Genomic DNA, 23,375 nt, shown 5'->3' with positions numbered 1-23,375 from the left:
ATGACGCCATCAGAGCGCGCCGCGCGGGGAGAGGGAAGGGAGGGGGGGAGGCGAGGTGTGCGGGCCGGGACCTCTCCCCGCGGCGGTGAGTGCGGCCGGGCCGCCCCGGGCTTGGCGGCGCCGCGTTTCGGCGGGGAAGCCGCGCCGCGGGGCTGCGGGAGGCCTGTGGTGGCCGGCGCGGCGTAGGGCGGGGGCGACCCGGGCGGGGCAGGGAGGAAGGGAGGGTGGGAGAGACAGAGAGAGAGGGAGGGAGGGAGGGGCGGTGCGGCGCGGCGGGAGGGCGCCCCCTGGCGGCGCGGCGGGCGGGCCGTGACATGTGGCCGTGCTGGCTGTGCCCGCAGGTGCCGGGCGCCATGGCCCCCCCCAAGGACATCATGACCAACTCGCACGCCAAGTCCATCCTCAACGCCATGAACGCCCTGCGGAAGAGCAACACGCTCTGCGACGTCACCCTGCGCGTGGAGCACAAGGACTTCCCGGCCCACCGCATCGTCCTGGCTGCCTGCAGCGACTACTTCTGCGCCATGTTCACCAGCGAGGTCGGTGCACCCCGAGACTGCGGGCTGCGGCCGGCCCTGGGTGCTCGGTGGGTGGAGGAGGCAGGGCCGCCCAATGCTCAGGCTGCTCTCTGTCAAGCTGTTCAGCAGCTGGCCCGGGATCCCCTCGTGGTGGCCCGGGATCCCCTCGTGGTGGCCCTGAGTCCCCCCGTGGTGACACTGGGTCTCTCTGGAGCCCCTCGTGGTGGGCCTGGAGCCCTCTGGATCATCTCCTGGTGGCCCTGGATCCCCTCGTGGTGATTGTAGGTCTCCTCATGGTGGCCCCAGAGCCCTTTATCGCGGCATGGTGGGAGTTAGAGGCTGCAGTTGGAGCAGTGGTCCTGAATCATTGTCTGCTGTGTGACCAACCTGTGCACCAGCGAGCTGCCAGGCTGAGCTGGCAAACCAGAAGGCTCTGATATGTTTACTGATTTTTCTAGCGGTGGTTTATGGTCTTCATGCTTCTGGGCACCTTTCTTGTCAAGGGTACCAGCCCTGGTGCAGCACAGTGAGAGCCGTTGCGTGCGCCTTAGACCGGGTGGTGAATTAGAGCAGCCCTTTAAAACTGAAATGGAGGGTATTTAAGTCATGTTCTGGTCTCTGTTTTGTGCTGGCTGATCAGCTGGTACACGTTGGGTTGTGCTGCTGCTCTTGCAAAGAGGACGTAACCTCTAGCAGTGGGGTTGGGGGTGAGACAGCCCCTGTTGCTGTACTCAGCAAATGTCGCTTGTGAGGACCTTTGCTCTCACAGCACTTACTGTATTGACTTGCAAAACCTGCGTGCTATTTTTCTGAATCACTGGCAGGTAATATTTGAGCTAAAGCTAGCACTCATTCGTATTATTAAATATGAGATGCTTTGCCTGGCTTTGTCTTTCATAAGTTTGAATCCATCTTAGTGGCTTTTTCTTATGGAAGATGCTTTCTTCCCCATTAGCAGGGAGAAAAACGACTAAGCAGCTCTATGGTCCTAAAGACCTCCCTGCTAGCCCAGTAGTCCTTGCAGGAGAGAATCATTTTCTTCTTTGTTTTATCCAGCAATGAACACTGGTAGAGCTGTCTGTGTGCCTACTTCTCTTTCTTTCCGTGCTGTGTCGGGTGAGCAGGTGTCTCAGTTTTTATAGCCCTGTGCAAAGCAACCAGGAAAAGACATATGTGGACTGACCATGTACCAATATATTTTCTGTCCATATCTTTATGAAATTTGTAAATTTGTCACGTTTATGCTCTTTCTCTGCATAAAGGGAATGTAATTAAAAAATATACACAAAGCAAATTCATTCCCTAGAGGCTGAACTTCTCTGTTCACCAATAGCTTCAGGGTGCACAGCAGTATGGCAGATCGTCTCTGCTTCTTTGTGTGTGCCCCTACGTTCCTGTCAATGCTTTTGACTTCCTGGACTTTATCAGGGAGTCCACACAGAACCGATCACTCTGTGCACTACAGGACATTCTTTGTGGCTGCTAACAAAGGCTGAAGATTGGCATACTTTGGATCTGAGCTGAGATCGTCTCTCCTTTCTTTTTTATACTCTCATTTTAACTGTAACGTTGTAGTGACCTTAATTCATAGATGTAATTCTTCCTAGAAAAATATGTGTATCCAGTGCCCAGTGGGCATGATTGCTCGATCTCTCATGCTCCCAAGCCGCTGCTTTAAGGGTTTTTACTTCTTTTGCTTAGTTTGTATTTCTTCCAAATTTGCTTTTTTGTATGGAAACCCCAAAATGACAAACCTGCCAAGTGTCACACGCAATTACTGACTATTTGTGGGAGAGCGTTCTTTCCAGGAAATGACAGCTTGGTAAGCCTCAAAGTGGACCTGCTTCCTATGTGTGTCAGCGACAACTATGTTGGTGAGCGTAACGGGACAGCGTTTGGTCGCTCTCCAAACACTTGTGGGTACAGAGTGTTTTGGCCATGGCTGTAACTTGAGGGAACTCAAAATGCCGGATTGCATCATGGACTAACAGTCTCTGTGAGGGCTTCCTTTGCATTTCATCACTCGCCCCCTGCGAATTTGGGGACTGCTTGGCTAGCTGTAATGTGTGGCTTTTGTCAGACTTGGGCTACACGAGGTTTTGTTCAGAACTGATCCCTGGGTTATGCCTGGTGTCACTCATGATGTTACATCTGTGCGTGGCTAGTGTAGCACCGAGACTGTCCACAGAGATTATCATAAAGAACTGCATTTGTCAATCCCTGTGTCTTTAGTTGCCTTCCTTCTCTCACTTCTGACTTGAACATCTATTTTAAAAAGGTCTCAATCTTACTTAGTATTAATTTCTTTGCATTTTCTGTTCCCGTTTTCCCAAATGAGGAGGAGCCACTGATCACCTGTTGAACCCCTGGCTTTTGACAACACTTTTCTCTGCCCCTGTGCTGCATAGTGTGGGAAAACTGAAACGCCCATCAGTTTTACCTACAGGGCTCTTCCTTGTAATGAAAATTGAAGAGCAGTTTTAGCAAATGCTCCCCTGGATCCTAGTTTTGCACTGGCATTTCTGTCTTTGTTTGGACAAGTTAGCATAACTCAGGATGTGTTAAGAGCTGATCATTGGCTTGACTAGTCTGTCTTCTCTTGGAGGGTATGTTCTAGAAAGCAAAGGGGTTTTTTTCCCCTAAAACACAGAGAAATATTATTCTGAAAATAAACAACTTCGGTTTCCAGGTTCTTACATGGTCATCCTCACTGTACTGTGAACACCTTCCAGAATGCAGTGAGTCACATATTAGCCGTGTCATGCCACCATTTGTTTTTCCCTACATGTGAGAAGAAATTGGAGGGATTTATTACAATACACTTTTGTGTATCTGCATTAGTGAAGGCAAAACCAGGAAGTGGCTTTGGATAGAAAGTGATTCCAAAGTTTTAGGCCCATTCTTCTGCGGAGTGAGTTGCATGATTTATGGGTGGAATGGGAAACAGCAACATTATGTTTCACAACAGAGCTATGACCTGCAACCCCTGCCTTAAGGCTTTCAGCAGCTCAGGCATCCTGGGATAAAACTGATGTCTCCAAGTGACTCCCCTTAACTATGGGAATGTGTTTTCCTTGACGCTCCAGTTGATTTCTGGATCTGTACTGCTGCATACTTTTTCTGAAGTGTTAGAGATGTGCTTGTATCAGGGAGTATCAATCCCTTACTGCTTTACTTCCTGTTGGTTAGCAGAACTCGATATTAAACAACAAAGGGGAAAAATTACAGGAAATTCTAACAGCAGAGCTGCAGAGTTCTGTCTCGTTCCACTAAGCACCTGTGAAAGGAAAGCTCCTTGTACTGTGTTTTGATTAGCATTGTATGACATAATTTCGCATTGCTTCTGAGTCCAACAAGTGGACGTATTGGTAAAAGAGGGACTCTGTCCCAACAGCGCAGCACTAAGCACTGTGTACAGTTCTTGAACACTGCATATGCAGCTGAGAGTCCTCATGGGATGTTCAGAATCAAGTTGTCTCCACTCTGAGATCCTTATTTAAGGTGTGATGATGAAGGTAGGATCCCTAGTAACTCTGCATCACAGCATGTGAAGTTAGTTGAAATATTTTCTTCCTTCCAAGCAATCTTAGCACGAGTAAATTCTGAGCCAAATAACAACCACGTAGTGGAGTGTAGCAGAAGTACAAGGGAAGCAGGAGGTGATCATCTCTATAAGGTTAGTGTTGTCCCCATGGTTTGTGTTTTGGTCAACAGTTTAAAGAGAGTATGTGCATGGCTGATTATTGGATATTGGTTGTGGGGACAGGAGCTTCTTTACCAGCTCCAGGCCAATCTGTGAAGAACAGATGTCCATAGCTTCTGCCTGATGTAGTGTAATCCATTACCAGGAGGTCCAGTGCCCTTGAAATCTCCTGTCAATAGATGTTTGTAACTTCTTATCCTCTTTCTTCTAAGTATGTATAGTCTACATCTCCATTTGCTTGTTGGAATCGTAGGAATGTTCCGACCTTTGGTGACATCTGTGTCCTTTATCTGTTGTACCAAACAGCTCAGTCTTGTTTTGGGAATGTTTTGTCTAGCCCAAGTTAGGAACTTATTTCAGCTTCTAAAGGCGATGCATGGCCTGTCATACAGCAGGTCAGACAAGGTAATTTGCTGTTCCTTTCTGACTCTGGATGCCATAAAGTTTGTTCACTGTGTGAACAGACTTGAAGGGCCTCTTCCCTCAGATTACTTTGAGTATCACCATTACCTCCTGTGTTTCTCTTCTCTACTGTGAAGTGTATCTCTCTGCATCATAGAAATGGCTCAGTCTCAGCAGAGACATTTCTTCCCTTCTGCTGCTGTGTCATCAAATGCCTCTGTAGGAATATCCTTGACTGCTCTTATTTTCTGTACTTCCGTATCTTTTTCCCCAACTGTGGTAGATTCTAAGCCAAGTGATCATGCTTTCTGTTCACCGAGTCTCTGCTCAATCTGTCTGTAACCAACTTCAGTCTCATTCTTGCAAGAAAAGTCAAGGGCTTTCATGTGAATCATGCTTGCACTGATGCTGATACTTCTTCAAAATTAATGGGAAAAAAGGTCGGGTTTGCAGCGTGCTGCACGGAGATCTTCTGCTGAGGTCCATTCATGCTGACAAGAGCTTGCAGCTATGTGCAGGGCGTGATTAGTGAGTTCCAACTGCTAGCCCGTTGTTCGTGAATCATCAGATGCTGCACCAGCAGCTACGTGATGGATGCATTAAACTACAAAGCTGATGCTTTGTGAAATCTCAGTTTTGTACCTATAGAGGTACAAATTTGGTGGATTCGCAGAATTTACTGTTCCCAAAGACTGACTGTTGAGAGGGCAACATTCCTTGGAAAAAATAGTTATTCCACAATGATGCATCTTAAAGGTGATAAAACAGTCAGGGGACAAAGTCAGGATTGTGTAAGTACTACAGTATGGTATGTGCTATCATTTTACTTTCAAATGTTTATGATAAACCTACATTTAACCTTTAACTCTGAGATTTCTGGCTTACAAGTAGTCATTCTTTTTAGGGACCTTCACCATAAGCTTGCAGAATGGATCAGGAATTGAACAGTTAGGAAAGATTTTTATTTGGCTTTAGAGTGGAGTGGGGAGATGGGGACTCCATGTAACCTGCAGTGTGTCATACACATCCAGCCTACGGAGGAACCCCCCCGGGCTGCTCCTTGTAGCAAAGCTTGGAGTTACTGCAGGGAGGAGGGAGTTTAGTTGTCTTGCACAAATGACACATGTAATTTCTGCTATCTCTAATCTTAGCTTGCTCATTTTACAATGCAGTTTGACTGTCCTCCCAATCCATAATGAACTTTCTCTCTTTTACTCACCCTGTAAATGAAGTCTGTAGGGAAATTCCCTCCTTCTTATTCTGTCAGTGAGCACAAGAAGGGAAAGGGCAAATCTCTGTTGAAACCTCTCTGCTGGATCACATTTTTAAAAGCTGCTGAGCGTTGTTGGCTTTTTGATCATGTTGCTGAAAAATAAACCTTTGTCTCCCTTCTAATCTACAGCTCTCAGAGAAAGATAAACCCTATGTAGATATCCAGGGACTGACAGCCTCCACCATGGAAATCCTGCTAGACTTTGTATATACAGAAACCGTTCATGTGACAGTAGAAAATGTCCAAGAATTGCTCCCAGCGGCGTGTCTGCTTCAGCTGAAAGGTAATTGCCAAGTATCAGCACAAATTGCACAGTTGCTGCTGTTCGGAGATTTGGTTTGTCTGACCTTCTGTAAAAGGAAGACAGGTTGTGGGAGGCATGATATTTATAAGTGCTTATGTCAAACTTCTTCTGTTGTCTTGTGCACTGTGGTCTTATTGGTAGAGAAACTGCTTTGGGTGGAAAAAAAGATGATGAAACAAGTTATTGTTCCGTGCTTTGGGCTACTGTATTTCTGCGTGAGAATTCACAGGAGGAGTTGTGGGCTGTATAGCACATTAATGTTACAGCTCAGTCAACTTATGATAATAAGCAAACCCTTGATGTCGTTTGACCTGCCATCGTAGTATGTCTGGGTCATAACAAACTGGCTGATGTCATTGTACGTGCACCTGTGGAGGTATCCCAGGCAAATATCCCAAATCCCAGGCAACTGTTGAAAAGACATTGGAGAAAACCTAGAAATCGGTAGCCATATGCACTAGCATATACACTTTTTGTTTATAATCCATGAAGCTGAGGACAACTCACATTTGAGTTTTTTCCTAGAGTCAGATTTATTTAAATTTTGCTTTCAAATAGAATAGCCAGAGATCAAAACAGCCCAAACACATGGTCTACTGCTTAGTGTTTTCACATCCCTCCAAAGAAATATTTGCATGTATGTGTTTCTGTAGTGTTTTTAAGTTTGTTATTTGAGTTGGATTTTCATTATTGTTTAGAACTTTCTTTTCTGAAGCCCTTTCCAAAGCAGTGGATTAATAGTAAGCATGCAGTGCTCATTCACCCCTCCAATTTTCCGTAGGTGTGAAACAAGCTTGCTGTGAGTTTCTAGAAAGCCAGCTGGATCCATCAAATTGTTTGGGCATTCGGGATTTTGCTGAGACACACAATTGTGTTGATCTAATGCAAGCTGCAGAGGTCTTCAGCCAGAAACATTTTCCAGAGGTGGTTCAGCATGAAGAGTTTATCCTCTTAAATCAAGAAGAGGTTGAAAAGCTCATCAAGTGTGATGAAATTCAGGTAAAACCTGAAAAGTACTGTTACTGTGCAAAGCATTGAAGTAAAACATTTAAACCAGTCAGAAATTAGTCCATACGTCTAGGGTGGACTTCTCATGCAGATCCTGAACTTGAAATTTAATTTCCAAGAAGCTTCTTCTAATTTTTTTAGCAGTGTAATCTCAATTTGATCAGTAACATATAGCTTCTGTGTAAGAATTTGTTGTCACACAAGGTGTTTCCTGCAAGGAAGGCAGTTAGTTACCTCTGCAGAGTCTTGTTCCCTTGTCTCCTCCTTTCCCTAGAGGAGCTTTCAGAGGCTACAATGACAAGTTGTCTCAATGCCTACATTTCAGAAATATCCCCAAGACTTTAACTTCTATTTGTAGACCTTTCCATGCTACTCAGCAGCACAAGGAATGCATGTGTCATCCCAGGCATTTGGGTGTCCTCCACTTGTACAAGCAGCGGAATGCATGATGGTGCAGGGTAGTCTGACTCCAGGGAGTTATATGCAGATTTTGTTCCCTTCAGGTTGGTTTCTGGAGGATTTACTGTTTGGCTGGAACCTGTCAAATATTTTTTTCCAAATTTCCTATGAATATCTATGTTCTTGAGAACTGAAATAAGTTGAACATTCCTTGATAATGGGGAGGGGACTTGTGGTGGGTTTTTTTATTGAGATGGACTTTGTCAAGAGTTGATGTTTGCTTCTGTTCAAAAGAGGTGATTGAAGCGATCACTATTCAGAGTTCACAGTAACATGAACTCTTACACTGGTTCGCTTCTAAGTGATATCTCTGATGGAATTCCTGAAAAGCCAATACAGGGGTAGCCGGAGGAGAATTCTTGATGTATGCCATGAAAGTCTGCTTTGAAAGTGGCCTTCAGCCAAGCCGACATCCTCTTGTTAATAAGTCTGCTTGACAAAGAGCATGCAAGATAGCAGCAAAAGACCCCAGCACAGGCCGAGATCAGCAGTGGAGAAAGGCTGAGTGTGTTTGCTGCTTAACAAGCTGCAGCTTTAACGCTGTGAGGGTTTGAGCTTGTGTGGGTTGTGGCGAGTACTGACATAACACTTCTGGACACTGAAGAGGAAATAATGAGGAACTCGAGAATGACCCAGCCAAACTAATCAGATGATCCACACAGGCAAAGTAAAATTTGTTGTGGATTGGAAGGACCGATTCAGGCCTTGCAGACACACAGTGAGGTGTGCGGTCATCGTAACACCTTCAGGAGGTGAATGAAGCAGATCGAGCGGTTCCGTGCCAGTGTAGAGGTGATGTACAGTATCAGAGGGTGATACTGTGTTTAGTGTTACTCATCGTTTATCAGAAAGCAGAAATGAACAACAAAACTGTTGAATATATCAGGGGACATTCAATTCAGGAGGGGATAAAACGGTGTGGGATTATTGCATCTGAGGAGGAGGTGGGGAAAATCGGAAACAATAAAGTGCTCTGCTTTCCTTTTGTGAGCTCTAATTGTCCTTTCCCTGTCATTCAGATAGAAAGAGGCCATTTCAAATTAAACTGTAACAAATATAAATCAGTGGCTTGGAAGAATTGCCTTACGTAATTAACCTCTGTGGCTCCCTGCTTCAGAACATTCTGCAACAGACAGCTTCAAACTGAACTTCAAAGTGTACAAGTCATATATCAGTGGGAAGGCTCAGTGGTCTTCTTACAGTATCTCCTTTTATCTTTATATTTAATAACAGTTAACAGACCTCATGATAGTAAATTCATGTCTGATTTGCCTTTAGGTTGGATGACCTGAAGATGTGCAAAAAGAAAACCAAGCATAAATAATATATTATAAAGCTTTTTACATTTCTTTCAGTAGTCACAGATGTCCAAAGCACCTGAGGTTCTCTGAAAGTATCAAATTTAGATGGTTTACTCAGTGTAATAATCTCTGGAAGTGGTGTAAGCACCAGCATGTGCTGGTCCTAAATGGAGAGGGAGAGAGAGAAACTAGTCAGAACAGTAACATTCACACTCTGGGGTTCTCCACTCTGAAATCCAGTTGTTTATAGTTTCTTAAATGTGGATTGAAATAAAAAAACCCCTTAAATGTACCTGGTATGGCTCGGGTGTTAAAGGGGCAGTGTGTGGGCATGGGGCTGCAGGGGGTTAAGCGAAACACTGCTCTGTAAAAAGGAAACATGATTCTGATCATCTTTATGCTGCTACTCTGCGTTTTGCAGGACCGTAACTCCTGCTCCGCTGAGAAGTCGGGGGAGCTGCCCTGCAAGTTACAGCCTGTCACTGGGCTCTCTCCAAAGTGGTGGGTTCCAGCATCTGGCTCTGCTGCCTACCATAAAGTTTGCTTTTCTGGCACTCGTCCTGCCAGTTGTTGATCCCAGCTGTAAGGAAAAAACAAATGCAGCTTTAAGGAAAAGGAAATGAGGGAGTTTCATAGTGCTTGTAAATACATCTCCTGGGATTTTCCATGGCAAACTCTTACTTGAAATGCCCTGCTCTCTTGCTAACTGTGAAGCAGTGTCAACAGCCTGGAAGTTGTCTGTTCCACAGCAGTTGCTGAAATACTATCCTGTGGTCTGATCAGTGTATCTCTCCTCTTTCCAGGTGGACTCTGAAGAGCCGGTTTTTGAAGCAGTTATAAACTGGGTGAAGCACTCAAAAAAGGAGCGGGAAGCATCGCTGCCAGAACTGCTGCAGTACGTGCGCATGCCGCTTCTCACCCCCCGCTACATCACAGACGTCATCGACACCGAGGTATCGGCAGTGCGGGTCCGTGGACACGGAACAGCTGGAGCCAGCGTGTGTGTGTGTGTGTGATTGCCGCGTTGCCTGGTTTGACTCCTGCTGTCCTAACAGAACATGTTGAAAGCCGCTTTCTCTGCTGATGCATTTTGATGCTGGCACTATGGAGTTGTCCCTGTTCAGCTGGAGTGCCCACTGAGAAGTAGTTTGCTGTGCCAGCAGTTACAACGTCCTGCTTTTCAGCTGGGAGGGTGCCCCATCCAGAACAATTAGTCAGTTGTCTCCTGATACATGTAGCACCTTTGTGTTGTCATCTGTTATAGTTTCTAAGCGCTTTCTGCCTTTCATTCATAAGTGCTAGCAGGCCTCCTTCGCTAGGCTGACAGCCGCTGTCATGCGATCCTAGGGAGGAAGTGGCTCCTCAGAAGTTGTTTTAGGTGCAGATGACAAGCGGGTACCTTTGAATGAGAAGGACAGCAGCTGTGTGTGTCCAGGGCCACCACACAACTCAGAGCCATATCTAATGCTCCTGCTCTGTGTGTGGTGTTGCAGAGGGAAACCAAAAAGCGGATGATGATAAGAGCTAGTGAAGCTTTTGCAATGGAGGTTTAATTCCAAACAAGAATTGATGCTGACCCCGTGCAAGGTTTGTGAGGAAGGCACAGAGAAGTTCAAACCAGCATTCTTGTTTGATGGCGAGGTGATCGGTGGTTACTAGCCCTTGTCACCTGACAGGTGCTGAATGTGGAATACCAGACTTCTCTATGTACAGAAATGTCTGATTTAGCAACATTCATCTCTAATGTGATGTAGCTGCCTTTATGGATGTTCTTAAATAAGGGCAGCTAATAGGCAGTTAAGTTGTGCCAGGGCTAAAATGTGTTTAGTCAGATTGTTATGGTCCACCTTAGACTGAAATTGAAGGTAATGCGGAAGGGACTGGTACCGAAACAATTAGATCTGTTCCAAAACCAGCCTAAAATAGTGTGTGTACAGGGGCCTCAGCTTTCTTACTGCACAGATGGCCTCTCCAGACTGGAGGTGACACACACTGGTGGGACATCATCATCTTGGGACAGCATGGAGTGGTGGCCCTGTGTGGTATCATCTGCTCTGAACACCCTGGCCTTCTTGCACAAACACCAAGAACTCGTAAAAATAAATCTTTACTTACTGCAGCAGCATGTAGCACAGACCACCCACAGGGAACTGAACACTGAGCATTCAGGGGAGGTTGGTCCAGGCCCTCAGCCAGGGAGGGGAATTACACGGCATCATGCAAGGAGGAGATGAGACTGTCCGTGGGCTGCAGTGCCACTTGCTTCTTTTAAAGAAGACCTCACTGCTTCTGTAATATTTTCATAGCTCCATGTGCACAAGGATCAAGCTAATAGATCCAGCAAAACTGCTTTGTTGTGCTGTGCTCCTTGTTTCTTCTTTGATGGCAGGTGCATGCTGAGAGTGGATTATGTGGGGCAGGTCCAGCCAAACTGATTTCAAGTGTAGTTTCACTGCCAGCCCCCCGTCTCAGACATACTTCTGCTGGCTCAAATGTAGCAGAGGTGGCTTTTCCTTAGTTTTCCAATATAATTATTTTCATTATGGAGCCTGCAGTGCCAGACTTTGCGTGAGAACTGAGCCATATCTTTTCAGCTGCAGTCCAGTCTTAAGTTGTCTTTGTGTTTCCTTGCGTGCAGTATTTGCACCAGGACACTACTAGCCACAGCCTGCACCCAAGTCATTTTAATGCTGTCTGAACTGACAAGCGTTGGCTTTAGAACAGTTCTTATGAGGGATCTTAAAATACATTGCATGTACCCGTGACTCATGTTTTTCCTCAGCCTTTTATACGATGCAGTCTGCAGTGCAGAGACCTCGTCGATGAAGCTAAGAAATTTCACCTTCGGCCCGAGCTCCGGAGTCAGATGCAAGGACCCAGGACAAGAGCACGTCTAGGTGAGCAGCAAAGGGAGGGACACCGAGAAGTCCTGTCTGGGGCATCGACAGGTTGTATTATACTTCATGTCTAGTGCCTTGTAATGGCACTGAAGTGCTTCCTGGTAGTAACTTGTCGATCCACAGTCCCCAGTGGTACAGAAAGGGGACTGGGGTGAAGGACAGAGGTACAGTTTTTCAGAGCACAATTGCTTAGTGTCAGTGCGGGGACTAGGTGGTTGCCTTTAATCCCAGGCCTCTGCTGTAACCATAAAACCAGTTTCCTGAGTTGTCAGTGCCTCCACATGTTTGTCTCAGCATGCAGCTGTCCAAGAAGTGTGGGAAGAGTTTCTTCCTGTCTAAAAAGGCAGGTATTGGTGTCAGAAACAAAAAGACCTGCGAAGTGAGAGACAGCTGTGTTACAGTGAAGATAAATTTTCATCAGGGAATCTTGGAGGGGAAGGCACAAGGAGGGAGATGGTGAGGTCCCTCTTTACTTTCAGAGGTCCTTCTGGGTGTTTTCTCCCTAGTCTTGTTAAGGCAAATAAATCATAGAGTCATTTAGGTTGGAAAAGACCTTGAAGATTATCAAGTCCAACCATAAATGATTTCTTCCTTTCTTTCAGTAACTCCCACCAAGCACAGTCACTGAATTGTTGGGAAAATGCTTGGCGTAGGGCTGTAAGCACTGAGAGCAACATAAACAGGAGGACTGACCTGCAGAAGAAGGAAGAGTATTTTACTGGCTTCCTCATGACTGTGGCTGTTCCTCACCTCATGCCCCTTCTCTGATCTTCAGACTCACGTCTCTGGACTGTCTCTGCCATGCCTTTATCCCGGGTGCACTCGCAGGGTGCTGCCACTGACCGCTTTTCCTGCCAGCAGACCTCCCCGCGTGCTCTCCAGGGCTGCTGCTTGTGTAGCAGAGAGGGACCCTGAAAAACCCTTCACGTCCATTTCCTGTTACTAACACTGTTTTAAGGGACAGAAAGGAGTTTATCCACTAAAGGAGGAGGGCAGATTAGGTTTGTCAGAGAGATACATTGCTTAGACTTTTTGGCCTGAAGGGAATGTTATTACGATGTGGTTTGACCTCCAGCGTGGTCCAGGCGACAGCATGTTTTTGTGGGAGCATCCTACCTCAGTTTCAATGACATGCAGTTGAGCTCAACCTGTCATTTTAGAAAGACACATTTCATTTTATTCTTAGTTGAAATGCTTCACCTGATAAAGGAGACATCACAAAAGTTTTATTGTTTAATTATACAGGCAAAAACTGTGCACCTTATTGCTACGGTTTATCTGGATTCAGCCCTACCTTTTTCAATTGATTCAATACCATCTGCTATCAGCAGTGCTTTTATCCTGTGTCACTTATAAACTGTGAACAAGTTCTGTATTAACTTTCTGTGGGATAAACTGAAACGATTGCACTTTTAGCTGTCATACTGTACAGGAGGCTTTCCAAGTTGTTGTTGGAGCTCTTTTGTCAGACTTTCCCAGTTATTTTTGATATTATTCTCCTTCATCTGAGGTGGCAGCTGTTTTGCTTTGTGACAGACAGGGTCTTGTTAAATCTTTGTTGCTCGGTGTTCAGTCCTTCTGCAATGAAAAGCTGGACAGTTCAAAACTCTAGTAAAACTCCCTGTTGCAGAAAGGGCCCAAGGGATTCAGGGGATGCGCATCTATTTTTAAAACTATGATAGAAACCTGCCGTTAAGGCAATCATTACAAGGGAAGTTAAAACTCTCCAGGTTGCAAGTCTTATTTAACTCTTAAGGAGAAAATAAGAAAAATTCAGAAAATCTCAGACAAAAGAAAGTAGAGGGAAGGCAACTTTGAAATAAAATACATAAGACTTAAGAGACAATTCGTCTGAAAATATTTCATTAATTTTTCAGGCTTCAGTCAGCCTGACTCGTTTCTCAGTGAAACGGTGAACAAAGGTGCCACCTGGTCTGGATGTCATTTGCAAACGAGGGGAGAATGCCCTGTTTTGTGAGGAGGCTGCAGGGAAGCAGCCATCTTCCTTCAGCTTTCATGGGCTGGTAGGAGGTTTGGAAAAAAAAAAAGGAAAGAATACCAAAGAAGATGTTATCGAGCCGCCTTCAGCACCTAACTTAGCCAGCTTGTCTTCTCAGAGTCCCTCTAACATGAGGAGGAACAGCACACAGCTCCTGACGCCTGAGTTAGTCTTCCTGCCACGCACCCTGAAGAGTTTCTGTCTTCCTCCCCACCGAGGACAGAGGAGTCCGAGTCACTGTACCAGCGTTAGGTGCCAGCTTCAGAGTGGTGATGGAAACAGGGATTTAGAGGTGACTTGTTGCACCAAGGAAGGCTCTGAGATTCCTCAGGTGATTCTCTTGAGGTGGCCCTTTGGTTGTGAAGGGACTGACTTGACTTTGCTCTCCCTCTTTGCTGTAGGAGCTAATGAAGTCCTGCTTGTGATCGGCGGCTTTGGCAGCCAGCAGTCACCTATTGATGTTGTGGAGAAATACGACCCGAAAACTCAGGAGTGGAGTTTCTTGCCAGTAAGGGACCATGCTTGACCACCACTGGGTTGAACAGGCTGTGATCAAACACTGATCCTGTGGCATCAGCTATATAACGTTCCGCCGTGGGCTGTCTTTTGCATTCTGCTTAGAATTTCTGCCATAAATTCTTTAGAATTGCTGAGGTTTACATAGCGAATGCTGAAACTGTTTCACGTTTGCAGATTTGCTAAGTAAGCTTTGTGTAAGAGGTGGTTGTCATATTTCTAATCAGATGAGCCTACAGAGACCCACATCTTTGTTGTGGGAGTGAGAGCTATCATTTTTCTTATTGAAGAGGTGTTAAGCTTTAAGGTTAGTGATGATAATTGAAATGTCAATAGGAATAGTATAACCAGTCCTGCTTTCAGGCAGGCTGCATGATCTCTCTGGTTTCATTGTTTTTGAGCATAACAGGAGATAGTAAGGAAGAGAGAATTCCTGCACTGAGGACTATTTCTACCCAAATTTAAAATCACCTCTATCTGTGTGAAATGGTGGAGAACTGCCTCTTCTTTACTATTGCTGATCACAGAAGACCCTGTATCACCTGGTGTCCCAAAATTCTGGGTTTTTTTGGAGGCTAAAAGCTTCAGGTATTTTCATCAGATATTCCGAGCCTCCACATTTTCCCACTAACAGTCTCTGCAGGGAGCCAGTGGGAGGCACGCAAACCCCCAAGATGCATCAAAGATTCAGTAGTGGCATAAGATAAATGGCATTTAATGCAAAATATTTGAGTGCAGAGAGGTCTCGCCATGAGAAGAGAGCACAGTAGAGACAGAGTACAGGCAAAGAAAGGCAGACGCAGTTAGAGCATTTTAGCCAGACCTGTATCCGTTAAATCAAGAGTAGCAAAAGAGGGTGGAAGAAGAGCGGTTGGTCTCCATCATGTTATTTCCTCTCCTTGACCTTTTTATTCTTTTTACTGTTTTAGAGCATCACCCGTAAGAGGCGCTACGTTGCTACAGTGTCCCTGCATGATCGGATCTATGTGATTGGGGGCTACGATGGTCGCTCTCGTCTCAGCTCGGTGGAGTGCTTGGATTATACATCAGATGAGGATGGTATCTGGTACTCCGTGGCTCCAATGAACGTACGGCGAGGCCTGGCGGGAGCCACAACCCTTGGAGGTATGTCCTGGTCGCTGTACGGACAGGGCAGTACAGCCTGTTCGGTCCTCGCCCTGAAATGCCCTGAGCTGGTATGTGCAGAGTGGGATGGCTCCGAGGGAGGAGGTGAGTCTGAAATTCTGTCTTCTCATCATTTGGATGTAGAAATGGAAAACTTGCCCACGTATCCTGAGAGGAGCTCTGCCTCCGCTTCATTCTTACGGCATGTGTCTGTGCATTGAGGGAAAGGAACTCTGTGAGGGATTATGGAGTGGGAAGCTCTCGGGGTGGTGACAGTGCTGCGTATTACTGAGCACAGGACACCAAGTACAGCAATAACCGTCCGGCACTGGAGAGAGGCTGAAACTGGAGCATGTGCAGAGAAGGATTCTTAGGACAGACTTGGAAAACTACTTTACTGAGCAAACCAGAGCACTTCAGCTTGCTTACGCTGGCAACGCAAAGGCCAAGAGGGGATATGATTGTTCTCTAGGAGTATAACTTGGCATGAGAAGGAAATGGGCAATATAAGAATTGAATAAGAACAAATGGTTATAAACAGGCCAGGAAAAATTTGGTGTGGAATGAGAGGAAGTTTTCTAGCCATTAAAATAGCAGTTACTCTAATGAATATTCGGTGCTTTAATGCTTATATTAGAATATCTTCTTAATAATTAATATTGGTTAAATATTATTTATTTAGATTGATAATCTATTCTCTTAATAGATTATTAAGATTAATCTTAATAGATTATTTTCTTAATGAAAATTCTGTTTAAAATGCAGTTGCTTTGAAGATGACAGACTTGTGAAAGCGTTGCATGAATTAGGTTATTCAGTATAAGGGACTGATCTTGATGGTCCAGACATGTCTTTTGGATCTTCTTTCCTTTTGCTACCTGTGTGTTTACTACCTTGTAAACATTTACTTTGGGATGCTAGTGATAGGCAGGGTTTGGGCAAGGCAGTGTTTCAGTAGGTTCTGCAGCATGAAAAAAATAACTGGGGTGCACATGTTCTCTTTCATCCATCAGCATGAAGCAGATTTAAGGGCCAGATGGGTTTTATGTTTGTTTAGTTTGTTGGGTCTGTGAGCAGGCTAATGCAGTGAGCTAGGGTAAGGACTCTGGGTTTGTCTTGGCTTCAAATGTGCCAAGATCTGTAGTTGTTTCTGTATTTTGCAGTCCACGTTGTAGGCTTGCTCTGTCTGTGAGGGTCTTCTTGCTCCATGTGCATGCTCAATACTTGGCTTGCTGAGTCCAACTTCTGTCTAACGTTGCAGACATGATCTATGTTTCCGGTGGGTTTGATGGAAGCCGACGTCACACCAGTATGGAACGATACGACCCGAACATTGATCAGTGGAGTATGCTGGGAGACATGCAGACGGCACGGGAAGGAGCAGGGCTTGTTGTAGCTAATGGAGTTATCTACTGCCTCGGTAGGTGCCCTTAGGACCTCTAAGTATTCTGCAAATACATGCTTTTTACAGAAATGACAGTGCAGACACTCTGTGGGGAGCACCATTTATGTCCAGGTTAGAAGAGAAGATTTAAGCTCACTGCGGTGGGCACCGCACAACTCTGCCAGCAACTGCAGCCTGTTCTCACCGTTCCCATCGCGATGGAGCTGCCACATACCTACAGTAAACACTGTCACAAGCAGCTTGGACACAATCAGCCTACATCTGAGGGATGGCTGAAGCGCGGGGGATGAGCAGTGCCAGCTGAGGTTTGCAGGGACTAGGCAGTGGCTAAGAAGCCCTAGAGATGAAGCAGGTAGCCACAGGACAGAGGGTGCATCTGCTCCACACAAAGCAGTGTTGGCTGTAGTGCTCCAGAAATGTGTCCCGAGCTGTATGTGTTCCGGCTCCTTTCTGTAGCACTCCCTTCATTTTTCAGAGACCCACACCAGCCGTGAATACAGTGAGAGTGCTTGAGGGCAAATCACTCTGAAGACTTCAGTAAGCTTGTCCTGTTGATAGACTTTCTGGGCCCCAGAAGAGGCAGGCCCAGCACTGTACCCGCATTTGTTGCAGTCCTGTTCTGGGAAGTCACAGATACTGGATGCTGGTTTATGGGTTGTGCTTCCCTCTCCCAAATTCCTCTTCCTCACACTGTCCTGCGAGGCAGATGCCAGCACGCTGCTCCTTTGCTGAAGCTGCACAATGAGATTTCTTGGTATCCTCTCGTGAAACAGCTCTTTGACACATCCCAGCCTACTCTATGTAGCCTCGCAGCGTCAGCTGGCGGCTGCAGTACACAGACCCTGAGCCAGCATCAGGCCTGGAAGCCGTACACCTGCTTTAGTGGGACGGCATCAACATTGGCATCAGCATGCTCTGAGGCCGCTTTGGGCAGTGCGGTGCTAACCTGGTTGTACTGGTTTGGAGAGGTGATGCTCTCCCAGCACAGCCCTGCGCAGTGCAGGGCAGAGCTTGCTCTGAGCTGGCTCCAGTCTGACACTGCGAGCTGCAGAGATCCTCTTTGTTCTGCCGGCCCAGGCGCGCTGTGAGTTGTGCTGATTGCAGTGCAGCGCTGTACTGAGGATGAACCAGACATGTTAGTGCTGCCTACACAGAAAACATTTTCTGGAAGTCAGACCCATGGTTTGCTCCTGTATTTTGTTTCAGGTGGCTATGATGGGCTGAACATACTGAATTCTGTAGAGAGGTACGATCCCCACACTGGACACTGGACAAATGTCACCCCAATGGCCACTAAGCGCTCAGGTAAGAGCCCACAGTGCCTCGAGGTCAAAACGTTTTGTGCTGCGCTGAGGAAGCAGTCACTGCTGGCTCGTCCTGCTGCCCTGGAGGATGTTGACTGGCCCCAGTGAGTGGTTTGGCTCACTGGGAAGATTTTAGGACACGCTGACCTAACCCCCCAAGAGAAAGATTTATTTTCACATGCCTGATGTCTCCATCCCATGCCAAAATGTGTAGAGAGGAATGTTTGGGGGGTTTATAGGTTACAGGGAGGGAGAGGAAGTCCTGTGTGACTTCCATAACTAGGAACAGCACACAGCTTGGAGAAAAGCTAGCAAGGAACAAACCGCAGACTGTAGTGCAAGATAATGGGACAGTTTGCTAAGTTGGTGCTCGTCAGCTGCGCAGGACACGGCAAAGGCAGGAGTGCTCTGGCAGACCCTCCTTCACCTGCACTCTGGCTCCCGGGGCAGCACTAACACAGAGAGCAGCGCTGCCAGAGCGGTGTCGTGCTGCAACAGGCTAACGCTAATGACTTGAAACACAGTGCAGCAACATTAATTACCCGCCACCAATTTAGTTTCTTTCCTGCTTGGCACCCTATCTGAGCTTTACATTTGGCAGCTGTCTCTAGGAGAAAAATATAGTTCAAATCCCACTTTTGGAGTAACTTTCTGTCTCAGCTCTCCTTCATTTCTCGAAGGAGTTCCTGTGGCGCTAGTGCAGCTCCTGCGTGCTCAAATGTTGGCCCTTGGCTCTTACGCTGTGCCTCAGGCCGCCTGCCCCAGATCTTCATGGCCAGGCTGGCCAGCAGCCGTAGCCTTGCTCAGCCCATGTGGATGGGCAGGATGCTCAGGGCCTCCACAGCTTTGTGGTTCTCGATAGAGTAGGTCTGCTGTGCTTACAGGCCCTCTTTAAAATCCCTTTTGAAGTTGCTTTTTCTCTAGTTCTTTCAAGAAATGTCCTTTACAATTAGCCTAGGCACATTGTTTCTGTTTGTTCTCTGCTGTAATGGTCTCATTTAGGTACAAGTGCTGGTTACCCAGTTAAAACTGGTCTCTGCTGTAAAAACATTTAAGCTTTCTTGTGCCTGCAGTGGCGTTCACCAAAACCCCAAGCTTTAAATATTTACTCCTGTGACAGGGCTATTCCTGTTAAGTGTGGGTTGGAAAGTATTTCCCATATGCCAAGAATGAATTTGATGTAGAAGTTGGTCGCTTTCCACATCCAGGAAACACGGATGCATCCACATACAAACACGTGATAAAATCTGTGGGTATTCCTACGTCAGAGGCAACATGCGAGACCTATCCATGATCTGTAGAAAGCTTAAGGATGAGACAGCTTTCCCCTAGGGGCCTGTTGTGTGCACCAGAGAAGATGGCTTCTGGCAAGACCAAAAGCAAAGGGTTCAAGGGGAAAGCCTGTTATAGGAAGTGTTTCCCAGGTCCATGCTCGCCTTCCACAAGACTCAGAGGCTTTTGGTAGCAGTGTCTCTGCCCACGGAGCGGGCTCCTCAGTGCCACCAGCAAGCAGGAATGTTGCGAGGCTCTTGGCCACCACTGGCTCAGCCTGGTTCCTTCCTCAGTGCTGTGACCTGGAGCACTGAGGTCTGAAATGGGGATGTGCCCAAGAACATTTTTTGGCCCAGGTTTTTGTGCTACCATGCTGTGGTACAAACAGCCCGAACTACTAGTAGCTTAGATACCAGTTGCACTTGCAACCTCCATGCTGGTACCAGTTCCAGTCCATCCATCTGGATGACCTCAGACCCTGTAGGACTTCTTTTGCCCCAAGGCTTTGACACACTTTATAGAACTGTCTGCTTGCAAGTCTTTGCATTCCAAGAAAGACGAGGACTAAAAGTAATCTTGCCTTTATTCACAGAGATTGTCACTGCCTTCTTTCTCTCCATCTCTTAGGACAGATTCTGGAGGTAGGCCACCCCTCAGAAATCATGGCCATATTGCACTGCTAGACCCAGCCTCCCTGATTAGGCCTTGGTCTGGTCTCTCTTCTCAGCCAAAGTCTTCCTCACTGAAGCTATCAGACAGGCCATCAGGGCAGCCTGGCCATTCCCAGTGGTTTTGGTGCTCTCGGCAAGGACAGACAGTGAAAGTGAGGTTGCGTTTACTGGAACAGAAAGTCTCTTCTACCCTGTTTGCAGAAGAAACAAATCGAACCCTGCCCAGGAGCTGCAGGGTAGCTGGCTTGTTTCCTTCGGGATATTCATCAGTGCAACATGTTGATGGTAACAGCCTGACAGGGTTCACTCTGCTTTTGAGATGCAGCTTGAAACAGCAGCAGCAGCTGTTGGCAAGAGCACCTAAGGCCACTATGTGCATTGTTATCTTACTGCGTTCTTTGGTGCTTTACCTGAAGGGGGCTGCAGATGAGGAACAGAGGCTGGCAGAGGTTTATTTTCTGCTGTTGTCATAAATTCCCAGTTGGGCCAACTGTATTAGTGACTGCTTTTACTGGGGCAGATGAGAACAGCTGTTCAGACAGACGCTTCGGCCACTTACGCCTCTGTGACTGTGCAGTGGACACCCGTTTTCATTTCCCTGGTCAAAGATTTCATTTCCCAATGTCAAAGAAATCCCTCCTCCAGCTCCCCGTGGAACAGCATCGTTCTCCTTGTAGCAGCCAGGGGCTGGGTGACACCAGGGAGCCAGAAACATTGGAGAAACCCGTCTCTGTGGTGACAGAGTCCCAGCTGGCTACCCGCCTTGTGCCGGTCTGTTCAGGGGGTCGGGTTGTCTTTCAGCCAAGGGGAACATCTCGTGGTGCTGCTGCCCTGGCTGCAGTATTGCTCAGTCCCCCTTACGCCAGAGATTCAGCAGCATGCGGTAGAGTTACAGGTTTTCATCTATCGTATTGGAGACAACGACAACAGAAGACACTGGGTTGTGACAGCCCTGTTGTGGGAGATACAAGCATAAAGAAGTGTCCCCTGCAGAGGGAGGACCTGACCTAGTTCAGCCGTGTTCAAGCAAGCCCCTGCATGGTGCTGACGGTGTTGCTCACGGGTGTAAACGTGCCGCCTTCTTTCTCTCCAGGGGCTGGCGTGGCTCTGCTGAATGACCATATTTATGTGGTCGGTGGGTTTGATGGGACGGCACATCTCTCCTCCGTGGAAGCCTATAATATTCGCACTGATTCCTGGACAACTGTAACAAGCATGACAACCCCCCGCTGCTACGTGGGGGCCACCGTGCTGCGGGGAAGGCTGTATGCGATCGCTGGGTAAGCGGCTGCCCTGGGCTGGCAAGGGAGATGCCCTGCGTGTCTGTTTGCTGGAACAAGTGAGTCTAGGTGACGCAGCCTGCTGCCCTGTTTCAGGTGGTCTCTCCTCACATTTACATTTCAAGCTTCATGAGAGGAGGCAGCCCACAGAGTCACCGTGCCCATCCTAAATAGGCAGTGTGATGGTCCAGGGCCAAGACAGGCAGGAAAGCAGCAAAAGGGAGCCTGATGCAGTGGTTTTATTTCAGGCCACTCCTGCTGTACACCCTCCCAGGAAGTGCTCTGAACGCCCCAGCCTCTTCCTTCAGCGGCATCCCTCACCTGTCACTTTCTGTACTTGCAGATACGATGGCAACTCACTGCTGAGCAGCATCGAGTGCTATGATCCCATCATTGACAACTGGGAAGTGGTAACCTCCCTGGGAATGCAGCGCTGTGACGCTGGAGTCTGCGTCCTTCGGGAGAAGTGATCTGGAGGGAACTTAGAAAGAAGAACATCCTAAAAAGTCTCGGCTGGTGGAAGAGTCCCAAGTGATTTGCAGTGACTGTTCTTGAGAGTTGTGGATGCTGTGGAATTAGGCACCAGAACAGCAGCTTTCTGTGCTGCTTTTGATAGAGCATGTGCATAAACATATTATCTCAGCAGTCATTTGAAATCGTGGGCTCTGTGTGAAGCTGGAGAAAGGTGGTGAAGTGGGTCAGGAGAAGCTACATTCTCTGCTGTTCCTGTGGCTCAGTCTATCGGCAGAGCAGAGATGCCCCAGCCTTGGCGTCAGCCAGCCTGGTGAATGCTTCCAAGGACATGTACATACAACTGGGTGGTCTCTTCAGCCACTGCAGGACCGCACAGGTCCTCCGGTTGCTCTCAGCCATGTGGATGTGTGAGGGTGAATCCAGCTGCTCTTATGTTCCAGCTTCAAATCATCTTGTACATACTGAATGTTTAAACATGCTCCTCAAGCGCACATCAGTGCAGAGCCAAAGTGAGTGAGCATGTATAAAGGGGTCCTGCACTGTAGCTGCGTCTGCAGGTTCCTCACAGGTCTGCACACAAAAGGAGTCGCAGATTAAAGCTGTCAACTACTGAGACCCAAAAGCCTGAGGCTGCAGGGGGAAAAGCTCATTGCCTCGTGTAGAAGCAGGTCTGCAGCATTTGTGCTCTGATCAGAGGGCTCAGCAAGGTTCATCACATCGTATTTCCCTCAAAAAGCTTGACAGACCCAGCTGCAAAGCGCCGCATTTTCTGGCAGCAGGAGCCTTGCTGTGATGCAGCGGTGCCTTTGCTCCCACCCCTGTGGGGAGGTCACCTTGCAGAGGCTGAGGCCCTGAAAGCAGGGACACAATTGCTCCTATCCACGTAGATCTTGCTGGTGAGCGACTGGGGTTCGTTCCTGGACAGACCTCTGTCTGGCACACCCACATCAGCTTTTCAGTCAAGTTCATTGTGTTGATTTTCAATTTATCTAGGATTTTTCTGCTTCCAGGGCCGTTTTGGAGTGACATCCAGGCTTCCGTTTTGCCCTTTGTTGTCGGCTGTTTATTCCCCTGCCTCGTAACTCCACACCCTCTTACACTAGCTATCCTTCGCCTGCCCCATGAACCCCGAGTGAGAGCTTCATCGCTGGCTCACTAGCGCACTCTCTCCTCAGCATGTCTCCTGCCTTGCTGTGTTTGTGGGAGCACGGGCTCGCCTCTGCCGTCAGCTTGGCCCCCGCAGTGCCTGGGCTCTGTGTAGTGCTGCTCGTTGAGCTTACTGCTGACTCCTTGCTTGGGGGACAGGGTGGGATCAGGGACGTGGTAGCATGACTTAATTATGCACTTTCAGCCAACGCTCTGACCTTCTGCGTTTGTTTCTATCACACAAGTGTTCTGTGGTTTCGTTTCCTATGTTTATTTTTTAATGAAAATAGAAAGAATAAAATATTTCCTGAGCCA

General features: G+C 47.2%; 1 protein-coding gene across 1 annotated transcript; it reads left to right on the top strand.

Moving 5' to 3' along the window:
- On the top strand, positions 1-23,375 carry KLHL12 (kelch like family member 12). The gene is given in 13 exon segments (XM_054804076.1): positions 1-39; positions 41-85; positions 342-539; positions 6,026-6,179; positions 6,982-7,199; positions 9,772-9,921; positions 11,751-11,865; positions 14,269-14,375; positions 15,313-15,508; positions 16,770-16,928; positions 18,120-18,218; positions 21,254-21,440; positions 21,784-23,375. Coding segments are annotated over 13 exon segments (1,794 nt in total). The 3' UTR covers positions 21,911-23,375.

This window comes from Grus americana, chromosome 25, assembly GCF_028858705.1.
Source record: "Grus americana isolate bGruAme1 chromosome 25, bGruAme1.mat, whole genome shotgun sequence".
Lineage (NCBI taxonomy): Eukaryota > Metazoa > Chordata > Aves > Gruiformes > Gruidae > Grus > Grus americana.
This window is presented reverse-complemented; position numbering and strand designations above follow the sequence as displayed.